This window comes from Amblyomma maculatum, chromosome 2 (genome assembly GCF_055883805.1).
Source record: "Amblyomma maculatum isolate TAMU_Amacu chromosome 2, ASM5588380v1, whole genome shotgun sequence".
Taxonomy (NCBI): domain Eukaryota; kingdom Metazoa; phylum Arthropoda; class Arachnida; order Ixodida; family Ixodidae; genus Amblyomma; species Amblyomma maculatum.
Genome location: NC_139345.1, coordinates 30,011,964 through 30,024,392, shown reverse-complemented (window position 1 = coordinate 30,024,392; position 12,429 = coordinate 30,011,964). Strand labels below are relative to the sequence as shown.

The window sequence follows — 12,429 nt, the reverse complement described above, 5'->3', positions numbered from 1 at the left end:
GTCATTAGCCAGGACTCTACACCACGGCGTGTAAAAGCGAGATTTCACAGAGATAAACACGCTTCGCTTGCTCCCCGCATCAAGGGCGAAAAAGACGGGGTACGCTTCTCACCAATCGTAACAAGGCGAAAGGGCGCACTGAATCAGTCTCATGGCAAGACAATGCGATCAGGTGAGGTCAAGTGACTTGGTTCACGTGATGAAGACTTTCACTGCCACGCCAATGCCCACGCATTGCCACAGAGAGGCCGGTTCTTATTGGGTGAGTCCAGCCATGCCCTGCGACACCTCCCAGAGAAGTGCCGCGTGTTTCGGGTCGGTGGACCAACGCGGAACCGCCCATGACGGTTTGCAGTCGGCGAACATCTTTCCGCTCTCGTCCTGCACCTCCTCGGACACGGCCAGGTGCACAGACGTCTGCGCGCCGTCTCTGACGCTCTGTGGGTGAGGCTCAGTGTTAGCATAATACACAGCGACAGAGATCTCGCTATTCAACACGTGGCCGGCAGCGCTGACCAATTTAAACCAGTAAATTGTGCTTTTTGGAGTTTCAGGTTTCCGATAGCAACCTTTAAAGGCTGTATATTCCGCATAGCCATGAATGACAAAAAAAGAAAGATTACCACCAATTTAGCGTAGGTAGGCCGATTGCAAATTACGTGCGGGAGGACTTTGTCTTTCACTTTAGTTTTCGTCTTAGGTCACACATTTTTATTAGCACTCATTTGTAATCTACAACAATATACGCACGACTACCCTACATAGATAGACTATGGAGCGTTGGGAGTATATATGCACGCTAACAAGTACTCTTTAGTCATTAGTCATGACTAAATAGTCATGAGTAATGAAAATGACTATCTATGACGTCATCACATGGCGACGTCAACATGACGTCACATCCGTTCATGTCTAATAACCAGAAATGTCGTCATAATGACGTCACATCCGTTAGTGTCTAATAACCAGAAGTGTCGTAATGACGTCACAACCGGCCATGATGTCTCGACTGGTGATGGCGTAACCAGGCGATGTTAACCCCGTCGGGCGTTCGATCCAGGCGTCCGCGCGGAGCCATTCATTTGTCGCTTCCTCGAACGTCGCCCCACACAGCATATAGAAGCAGGCTCAGTGCAGCAGGCACCAGCGGCGTTTCGAATTGGTTCACAGGAAAAAAAAATGGCGCAGTATCTATCCCAATTCTCCGCAGACACATTAACCGAGCCGTAAGGAAAAGTTGAAACCGGTGCTCAACCATGTGTCTTTCTTTAAGCATGACCACAAGTAACAGCATAACATCGTTTGCCACAAGCCAATCCTAACCGTAGCAACAAGCCTGTAGCTGTCGCTACTCTATCGTGTTTAACCAGAGCTAAACCACAGCCAACTTTTTTTTTTCTACCTCGGGGGAAGCCTGGTGGTACTGTACTTCTTCCACTATATGGAGCGCGCAATAATGCTAGGAAGATGACGTTTCGCTTTTCACTTGGCTATTGTTGAGCAAAAAACGTGGATTAACCGTAACAATCACGACTCTCATAAAAAAAAACATCATCGAACAAATAAGGTGACACGATTTAAATTTAAGAAGCAAAAAATGAGTTATTGAAACAATTTGTGTTGCACACAGAGAAGAGCATCGTGACGGATCTTGTTTTCTTGTTTTGTTAAAAGAAGCGTGACGTCAGATGGGAACCGCGTAAGTGCCATGACATATTCGTACCATTGTACAGATCTACAGCTGCGACTCAGAAAGAGGGCAAGCGTTGACGGAAAGACCGCCTTGTCAAAGTAAAGGTTCTTCGAATTACTTTCATGTCAGCTGCATATCGCCCCAAAATCCCGGTGCTGCGAAGAGTGAAGTCGATGCCTCCAACCTGGAGCACGTGTGAATTTCTCCGCATGCGCATCGAGCCGCAGCGTCGGCTCCAGAAACAATGTGCAACGGAGTGAATACGTCTTCAGACAAGCTTAGTTTGTTCTGCAGAGGCAAGCAACTGAATCGCTGGCAGGAAAGACACACGCTATGATTTTGTTCAGGAAATCAGAAATCTGTCAGGTCATGTAAATGGCTGAGCGCTTCCTCAAAGATGAGTGGACCTACCTGAACCTACTCGCGAATTCATCCATTTCTGACTCCAAAGTTTTCCCGCCTCGGGTTCTATACGTATGTTCTAATCATCATCAGGCTACTCAAGATCACCGCAAGACAAAATAAAGTCTCGACCCAGCCTCATAGGCGACCTCTGGCATGAGTATACACTTGACTGCGCATACTTTGGATTGATACTACAGAGCTGTTGTTGCCCCCTTATTCCCCTGCCACCCTTCTTCTCTGTGCCAACTCCTTGAGGTGGAAGTGAAGGGAACTCACGGAAAATGATATTGCGTTTTGAAACCATTTTCAAAGCTTATGAATGCGTACCTTTCCAAACATGTGCACAAGAAAGTCGACCAGTCTTGCGTGGAAATCTGTAGAGCGATCAGCCAAATGCGACTTCACGAACCCAGGATGGCAGCAGTTCGCTGTCACGCCTGCGAAATAAAACCGATGTGTTCCTCTCGCTATTATAGACGCTTAAGTTGATTCATTCTCCTTTTCAGTGTACTCGTTCCGTCGTAAATAACATCGTTACAATGACATTCTGATGATGGAAAAGTTCATTTCATCAGATCGAGAATTCACTGTCTATAACGGGTGTAAATTGGGGGCCGGATTTATTTTATCTCTTGGTGTCGGTTACCACCGGTTAAATGAGGGGTCCCGAGTCGATTGTTTTTCTTCGCCTAAAACACTCGCTTGGGATTACACAAAGCATCGCTGCTGACCTTAGTTGTCGTCCCCGTCTACGATTACTACCTTTCCCCATTTAGACGTACCCTTAACACGACACCACATGTTGGGGGCGCTTGCCGGTTCGGATGAGTATTGGTTGCCTCCTCAATATTAAAGTCCTCTTTTATTAAAACGTCTCTGTACCCAGGGCAATACATGCAACTAATAAGGCTTTCTCAAGCCACCTTCTAGTGTCAAAATTAAAATTAATATACCCGAGAACATACATGGTGTGGAAGCCTCAGAGAATAAGGGGGAGTTAGTGGTTGCTGCAAGATGGGACTTAACCTGGTGATCTCAGAGGAGCACCATACTGCTAGCGACAACTCGATCTGCAGTATTTGTGCAGAAAGCGTGATCTGTTAGTACGCAGTGAAACGTTGCTACTGTCCTAAGAGGTGCGAGTAGCTATTGGTCGGAACGTAGCCTCCCACGACTCCAAAGCTTTGTAAAGAGGATCACTTCCGCCCGGAATTCAGGCTGCGCTTGTTTGTGTGATATGGTGTCCAAACTTACTCGGGCGCCGTTTATTTAAGGCCTTTAATGTTTATGCATTCAATAATAATTGAGTTACATAATAAGTTGCAATTTGACAAATGTATCCGATTAATTACACATATCGTATTTGGTTACAAGTAATCAGTTGCTTGTAACACGTTACGTGCAACTCTGTCACCGAAACGACCATGAGAAACATTCAGCTTAGCACATTTACCCGGCTCTCCTTCTTCCCGACAGGTCCGTTCACGCGCGCCCCGTCGGAAACCAGCAGCAAATGTAGTCTCTTCTTATCTAGGAAATAGAACTGGATCTATAACCTGTACCAGCTGAACAGCGCAAAGTCAGACCTCGCCGGCCTCCGCCGACGACGCGATATCTCCGAAGTGCTGTTCTCCACTACAGCGCCAACAATTTACCCAAGTGCCTGTACGCTTGGCTATTCCGCTTTCCGGACTGATAAATTATTCTGCCATCAATAAATCTCTCTTACTAGAGTAGCTGTCACAGAGCTTTGTCTGTGCTGCAGCGGTTTTTCGCACGCTGCCAAAGCCGTCCGCTTCGCCAACTACGCCGGCCCATAGCCGGCACGCTCACCCATGAAAGGCGGAAGCACACAAATTTACATGAGGGCGGAGTGTACATTTTTTCTCTCTCTTCCCACTTACTAGATTTCAAGCAAAAATGAGTGCTCCGATAATGAAGTCTAGTCGTGGCGGCACCGACATCTATAGGAATCACCTAGGAAAACTCTCCATGCGCTCCAAACTTCAGGCTTCCGTTACACGCGGACGAGGTTAAGAGTACAGATATGTACCTCGACTTTGTCGCCGCACCAAAAGACTAATAGCAGGCCTGACATTCTTGTTTGCGTCCGTAAGTTGAAATCGCCGACTGAGCGCGTGTATTTGAGCTCCAACTGACTTATTTTGGATTCCGATCACTTCCATGTGATTATAGATCGGACACCTCTCAGAATCGCGCTGATATTGCCCTCCTATTCTTGGAAACATCCACCAGCACACCATATCTTCTTCATGCACTGTTATGCAAACGCAATACTTTGTTAGTCTTACCTGTCCCGGTAAGTCTTCGAGCAAGCTCTACTGTAAACAACATGTTATACAATTTTGTATTGCTGTATATGCGGTTCTGGACGTATCGTTGGAAATCAATGTTGTCCACTTCAAATCTTCCGAACCAGTGCGCAATGGAGCCTACGTTGATAATGCGGCTGGGCGCGGTCTTCTTCAGGAGTCCTTAAAGAGGGAGACAGCACGGTGAATGCTTAGAAGTGCAAACACTGCAAACACGAAGCTTTAAAGAGAAAAGCGTGCCAAAAAGCAACTCTCTCGCCCTCTCCATCGTGTCCGTATCTCGTAAAGGCACTATTGTCCCAGAGATTTAGTCATGTACCCCAGGAATACAGTTGTCAAAAATGTTTCAGAATTTTTCTGAAAAATATTGACTTGAAAGTTAAGGAAACGATATAACCCTTTCTGCTCATTTTCGCCCTAGCCATTTTTAACAACGATCGCGTGTTCCAGGTAGCCAAGAGAGTACTACTCATCTGCAATTTCTTGGCTTTGTCGAGCAGCACTCGTGTTTCCCGCCTGGTTAGCCATCCTAAACTGCCTCGCTCCAAGCGACCGCATCGCATGATTTGAAGGCGACACTACATGGCAACTCGAAATGCTCTGGTCTGTAAAAGCATTGTAGTTGCTCGTTGAAAGCCGACTTGGGAATCAAATGGCTAAATCTACACTTGCATTTTTTCTCATTTATGAACTTCTGAGAGCTGCGCTTTTAAACCAAGGTGGGGTGTGTACAAGTAAAAGCGAAGCAAGGAAGTTAACGTAAAAGTGCGCAGTCGCTTTGTATGACATGCCGGCTTCGAAGAACGTGAAGCAGCTCAGTCTATTAGGGCGTCGTTAGTCGAGGGCTCCGAATGAACTTAGACCGCGTGGTTATCATTGAAGAGCACTCACATCGTAAAACATGGGCACGTTTTGCATTTCACCCCTATCGATAAGCGACTGAACACTCTATATAAAACGAAAAATGAAATCAGAAAATCAAAAGCACCGGAGAAAAACATGTTCTAAAATACAAATTTGCAAGACTTTGACAGAAGTGCACAGTTTCAGGAACATAGAGCACATGCTCATAATCACCCATGCATGTAGCACAACTGTAATTTCAGGCCAATCGTGCAGCAAAGAAAGAAAAGTACGCTCACCAAGAAGCAAGTTTGTGAGCAGAAAGGGGCCCAAGTAGTTCGCCTGGAAGGTCACCTCGAATCCGTCCTCAGTTTCCTGCATTTTGGGGCCCGCTGCATTCGACAACGATATTGAGAGGGCACTCCTTTCCAAGAAAAAAACAAAACACACAGCGGTTTAACGTGGTTACATCAGTAACTCATGCAAAAGCACGATCCACTTTGTGCGTCTTATATATTGGTGAACATTCCGGTGACCCTAACCAAATTTTGAGGCTGGCCTGGACCAAATTTGTATGAGATATCAGAATGCATAGGCGTAGTCTACAGCATATTAAAATAAATTTTGGTCCAACTTGGCAGAGGTAAATTTTCGGGCAACCTGCGCCAAACGTTGAGGGTGGCCAGGGCTAACTTTGGTGGTGACAAATGAGGGAGCGCGTTCCATTATACTAGGATATCAGTTTTGGCCAAGTTAAGCTAACTATTTTGTTGAGTTTTCTATACATCGCTTCCGAAATTAGCGTTGGTCGGTGATTCGGCTCATGGGTGACGAAGTCACAGTCCTGCTTCGGGCCAACCTGAATTGCTCCATAAGCAAGAAAAGATTTTGCTCGCTGTCCTTCCTTGTAAATAATCACTTGCAGGGTAGTGGTTTCCAGATAAGAATTTTCGCACTCTATACCATCAGAGAGTGTTGGACCAAGCAGGCTGGTGTACACAGCGCTTTTGTCGGACGTACTTTGAGCTACTCCAAGGCTCTCTTTGCTCTCTTGAGCTGCAACCTCATAGATAAGCAGTGGCACAGCCATCGCATATTTCATTATTGAAGGATATTCATCATCAACAACCCCATCATCATTACCATCAACAACCGGACTATACCCACTGCAGGGGGAAGGCCTTTCCCATATTCCGCCAATTAACCTGGTCCTGTACACACCGCATCCATTTTACCCCCGCGAACTTCTAAGCTTCATCCGCCCACCTAACTTTCTGCCACTCCCTGCTACGCTTTCTTTTCCCCTAAAATCTATTTTTTTACCCTAAGTGACCATCGGTTATATTTTCCTCGCACTACGTGTCTTGCCCACACCCATATTTTCCTCTCAATTTCAACTAGAATGTCATTTACTCGAGTTATTTCTCTGGCCCACTCTGTGCGCTTCCTACCTCCTAATGTTACACCTATGCTGTTTTGCGCTCCATGTGTGCATGCCGAAAAGCGCCGAAAAGCGCCGAAAACCAGATGCACTTCAAGTAGGCGATCTACATGGTCTTTCTAATGTCATCTGGCCCGGCACATTCTTAGCGGGCCCGACCATTAGCTAATGTCGACACAGGTGACATCCAAACATTCTCCCTCTCCCTTTTTTTGCTGTCCTCAAAGGCCACGTGTCAGAAGCACTGAAGCCACGGTCTCCTGGCACGATTCTCTACTGCAGGTACGCACAAACACACTCACGCAGGGCGCCGGCATTATTGATGAGCACGTCGAGTCGCTGCTCGCCCTCTAGTACCCGCTGCGCGAAGTGCCTGACCGACTCGAAGGAGCACAGGTCGAGCTGCATGCACAGGGGCTGCACGCCGGTGTCCCAGGCGATGTCGCTCGCTGCCGCCCGAGCCTTCGCCATGTCTCGGCAGGCCAGGATGACACGCGCACCGCGGCGACACAGCTCACGAGCCGTCTCCTTGCCAACGCCTGCAGACAACAGCAACTCCACGCCTCAGGCCGAGAACTCTAGCATAAACTCCTGCCGGAGTCACACAGCCTAGCATAATGACGAACACCCGAGTGGCACTCTTCGTGCTTCACTAGCAACAACTGCCCTCAGGTGTCCGTGACAGCGAGGCATGCAGCCGAAGAAGGGAGATGTAAAGTGTTTACAGGGCGAAGCTTTGGCAGACACAAAAGAAAGAGACTGGCAGAGCTCTGCATGGCGTCATGCATGTACGCATCCAACAAAAACAATTATTGCATTCATTCAGTGCAGGACTACTAATCGGTGTCATCAGCACTACGCATTGCAGCGTCGGTGAGGAAGCTGCACCTCGCGCTGAAGAGTTCGCTACGAGTGAGGTCACGTGGTCTCTTTAAAGCATAGGCAGAGCAGAAATGCGAACATGACGAAGGCAACGCAGGAGCTAGACCGGCGAAGAATGGAAACTCAGTAATACGGAAAGTTGAGCTATTTGGTACATGATTGCAAATTACGAGCGCTGCGACGGAGAACAACAACGAGAGAGTAAAGACAAGGACAGGCGCTACTATCAACTGAAAGTTTATTCGAAGAACACAGATTGAATACTCGCAGAAGACAACCAAAGGCACACGCGCTTCACAGATTTTTCCTAGGTATCCAGATATAAGATCTCACAATCTTGGATGCTTACAGATGGTGAGCTCACGCACGTGTCACTGTTCTTATGGATGTGATATGACTCTGACAGTTCTCTAGTCATTTGGTCTTTGTGTCTAAACTTAATCTTGGTTTTGTTAAAAAGCGGTAGGCATTTTTTCCTACTAGGCACATTTGACCCACTAGGTTTATTCAAATGACAGTCTCTATAATGAAGGGCCAAATGACTAGAGAACTGTCAGAGTCATATCACATCCATAAGAACAGTGACACGTGCGTGAGCTCACCATCTGTAAGCATCCAAGATTGTGAGATCTTATATCTGTATACCTAGGAAAAATCTATGAAGCGCATGTGCCTTTGGTTGTCTTCTGCGAGTATTTAATCTGTGTTCTTCGAATAAACTTTCAGTTGATAGTAGCGCCTGTCCTTGTCTTTACTCTCTCGTTGTTGTTCTCCGTCGCAGCGCTCGTAATTTGCAATGGAAACTCGCTATTGGCGAAAAACTCCAGATTTCCCCTCCTCCAGCCATCATTATCCCGGGTTGAAGTAAAGAAGTAGAGGAACACTTGAGCTCGGGTGAACAGTATCTCTTACAGTATCTCTTGCTGGGCTAGTTGGTGTGACATTGTGTTTAACCAAAGAAAAAAACAGCGCTAAATATTTTTGATGGAACACCGTTCGTCTTTCTGTGCGTTCCGTCAAAATTTAGCGCTGTTTTTTTTCTTTTGGTTAAACACTTCACCTCCGCTTTTAAGGGATAGAAGCGATGGCGTTTCACACAAACTAAAGTAATTTTCTCAGTTTGATCTTTATTTTTATATATTTTCTCATATGACCTGAAGGGCGATCACGTCAGCGGTAAGCTTCAACGTCGTTTTTGGTGCGTCCCGTGCGCGTACAACGGAACGCGTTGTTTGCGTTCAATCCAAGGGCGAGGGGAGCTCCACTATTAATTACGCAATAACGTTTCACACACACGAGGGATATTCTGCACTTCTTTATTTTCTTTCATTAATTGCGGATTTTCGCGTTACAAAGTACAACAACGCCAACAAAGGCTTTTCTGCGACACGGGGCCTCTACGCTAGCTCTCACGTAAAACTGCCCACATCATGACAATTAGCCGCAGTGCTTTACAGAGGCCGAGCTAGTGGCACGGTCGCTTCGGCTGATGAGAGTTGCCAACCACGATTCGCGTGTATTGTCTTCGCATCAGTACTACGTCATAAGAGCAGACGTCCTTTCGCATGGAGCGCTAGTGAACTGCGGCGACGACTATCTTGCTTCCTAGTTTCCTACTTTCGAGTGTACATGCTTACGTTGATCGTAGCCCAACCTCGAGAATTTTCGCCAATCTCCTAACCTTAGCGGCTCTGTTGGATTCGTTCATATGCGTTACGTACTTGCATGCTTCGACTCAACCTGATGTATGGCGTATTCACTTGGCCAGAAATTTAGAGCCACCGGGCTTTCGCCCTAAAGCAAAAGCGATAGTACGTAGTAGCCCTCCCCGAGCTTATTTTTTATGCTTCTCCGGAAATAACAGCCACAGAGCATTCAAGTGTGTCCGCTGTACGTAGCCAAGAAATCCCAGCACCATTTAGTTCCAGGAGAATAGCATAACGGGTGGATGACAGAAATAAGACCGTAGCACCGCCGCGTGCACTGGGGCCTGAAAAGCTTAGATAAGGTGCCCGGCCCGCGCGGGGATGTGCCATGTGTGCTGAAGAGAGAAGATGAAGAGCAAGAAGAAGAATAAGCTTGGAGGGTTGTCTATGGGCCCAACAACAACAGCTGCATTCGGGGGCAGAGCCATTGTCAGCTGGCCGCCGTCACCTTGCCCTACAAGCAGTCAGCAATACAATTAACCGTGGTCGCCTCTGCTAGGCGACTTGTGTCGAGACCTCAGAACAGATGCCTTCACGATTACACATGGATTTTATACAATTATAAAAAAGTACTTCGGTGCGGTGAGGATTAATATGCACGCCTATCGGCTGCTGCAGGGTCACGGGTGGTAAGGTGAGCTAAAGAAGGGCAAGACGCAACAACGTTATAATGACTCTCATCTGCCGGCTCCCCTTAAGGATCCTCGTTCGTGTACATCGAAACTGCTACTCGAGTTCTTTAATTTGTAATCCTGTTATCTCAAATATACTCATCAGCATGCAATCTTAAGCTACCATGGAACACCATCCGACTTAGGTATGAAGCCCCGGTTTAACCAAACCGTAGAACGTGCCCTGGTGGAATACGGTAGCATGTCTGACTCGAGGACCCAATGGTCCAGTGTTTGATGCCCATTTCAAATTGCCATATCAAAAGAAGCTGCCCACTCAGCCATGTTTTGTGTTCTCGCCTCGTAAGCCAAACCGCAGACCAATCATTACCCGGTCATGCCACCTGCCAAGTATACCACCTGCCTGTGACATTTTTCGTCGCCAACGCCGACGCCGGATTTTCTGTACATGGCTTAACGCTATTGCGATACGACGGTGGTATGCCAGGGTCTGCTTGGACGAACTTTTTTTTTAGCGATCATAAACTGACGCAGTGCGACCAGCATTAATTAATTCCTCGATTGTCCTCTACGAATTCTGGTGAATTTTTCAGATACACTTTGTTAAGATTCCAAGTGAGCGGTTCACTTTCCAACGTCTAGGAACAAGCCATTTGTGCGTAGGCAAGCTTTAGTTTAGCGGTGTGGGGCATGGATAGTGTTTCTAAGAGTTCCAATTGCTCTATTAACCGATTACATGCCTTTATAGATATCCGTTCTTTAAATGAGATTATTGCACAAATCCATAGGTGCGGGTATTTATAACACTGTATTTAAAAATAACGTAAAGAAATAAAATAAAATCATGACGTTTGCTGACTAATACAGCAACACTTCTTAGTAAGAAAGCGTGTATTTCCGGCATCCTATGTCCTCGACCACGCAATACGCCTACCGCTCTAAATTTTCAAACATATGCGGCGACAGGAAGCGTGCGAATGTAGTTAGAGACACCACTGAAGAGGGCGATGATGATGACAACATTAAAGAGAAATGCCTGAGAAGAGTTGATCGGCGCTGACATTTCATTCAATGCTGAGCGAAGCACCACGGAGCAAACAATGGGTGCTGCATACGTGGGAATATTTTTAGTGTAGCACTGTAGTTAAAAAAGCTGGAAGAGGCGGCTGGGACGTACAGTCTTTGTCAAAAATATACAGCCCAAGGGTTTTGCTTCTAAGCCCCGTAACGGAGCTCAGTACGCATCTACACCGTTCAAAATCTAGTAGACGACAAATATAATTCCTATTCTTGTGTATGCTTAACTATATACTCCAGTTTTGCTTCCAGGGGCTTAGTTAGAGCGCTTTGAAGTGAATCCCTTGGGCCGTATATTTTCGACAAAGGCTGTACATCCTGAAGAATTAGAAATATTATCGATAGACTGATCTGGGCCTTTGAAATTTCTAAAAGCATGCTGTATAGCGGTCTTCATTCCATTTTATTTGATCCCAACACTTCAGGCACGTGTTAACAAGAGGTCCGCTCAGACAGTTGAGCTTGAAGGCATCGTTTTATGCTACTGTTTCTCTCAATATGTATGCGCGCACGAGCGTTCGATAAGCTGCGAGTGACGACATTAGCAGGCACCGTGAGCTTACCTGAGTTGCCTCCCGTGACAATAACCGTTTTCCCAGACATGCTTCTTTGGCACTTGCACCTTCCTACGCTCACCAGGCTGTAGATCTTCACAAACAGCAATAGAACAAACGCCGATAGTGCAATGTACAACGCAAGCCAGAGCAGGAACATGCTGCTAAGCACGTCGGGCGAAAAGCAAGAGCAGTATCGAAAGCTCACACCAGAAAACAATCGCAGTTATTCTCGATGGGATCTTCTTTGCCTCCTGTTTGTTTTCTTCTTTTTCTTGTACTGATCCAAACGTCAATGCGGCTTCTCGTGGGTACCGTCTTCGGGGCTGGGTCGCGTCGTACCACGCTGCACCGCGTGTGGAACGTGCACGATCGTAGACTCGAATGTCAGCGCTGCTAGGAGCAGCGTCAAAGCGCAACCGTTCTGATTCTCTTCAGCGCGAGCGCTTCTGCGTCTACAATGACAGGCACACACCGCGATTTTGAGTCCAAGCATCCTCTCGGTCGTGGTGTTTGCTTTCCTGCTTTTAAACGGACTTCGCTTTCGATGCTATCTGCGGCCATCATCCCCCATTTGTGCAGAACGTGGAAAATATGAACAGTTTCTTCCTGCTGGCCTTACCCTTTCTGGGGCCGACGGGTAGGAGAGAGAAAAGGGCGGACAAGTACGAAGCGCTATCGCTTCTCGCACCCGAAATGAACTCAGGCAACGGCTGACTGGAGGAGGTAAACAATCACACAGGGCTTAGTGCTATCGCGATATGCGTCATATCTGTTCGTACGAACATAACCGAGGTCGCGTGGCAGGTAGAGATAAGAGGAGGCCCGCACTCGCTGCTGCACTTCTCCGACGTAGACACTGG

General features: G+C 47.0%; 1 protein-coding gene across 1 annotated transcript; it reads right to left on the bottom strand.

Annotated features, from left to right (window-relative positions):
- Positions 1 to 255: 255 nt before the first annotated feature.
- On the bottom strand, positions 256 to 11,726 carry LOC146198267 (retinol dehydrogenase 12-like). The gene is made up of 6 exons (XM_084591871.1): positions 11,576 to 11,726; positions 7,018 to 7,254; positions 5,574 to 5,666; positions 4,411 to 4,593; positions 2,426 to 2,535; positions 256 to 438 (listed from the first exon to the last, which is right to left on the bottom strand). Exons 1-6 carry the CDS (start codon positions 11,724 to 11,726, stop codon positions 256 to 258), a joined length of 957 nt encoding a protein of 318 aa, XP_084447997.1.
- Between the last annotated feature and the right edge of the window lie 703 nt (positions 11,727 to 12,429).

Excerpts from the sequence above, each read along its gene's own strand:
- LOC146198267 (XM_084591871.1), bottom strand. The coding sequence starts at position 11,726 with ATGTTCCTGCTCTGGCTTGCGTTGTACATTGCACTATCGGCGTTTGTT. Across the intron at positions 4,594-5,573 it reads GCTCACAAACTTGCTTCTTG|GACTCCTGAAGAAGACCGCG; the intron begins GTGAGCGTACTT and ends TCCCTCTTTAAG. Across the intron at positions 2,536-4,410 it reads TCGAAGACTTACCGGGACAG|GCGTGACAGCGAACTGCTGC; the intron begins GTAAGACTAACA and ends TTTATTTCGCAG.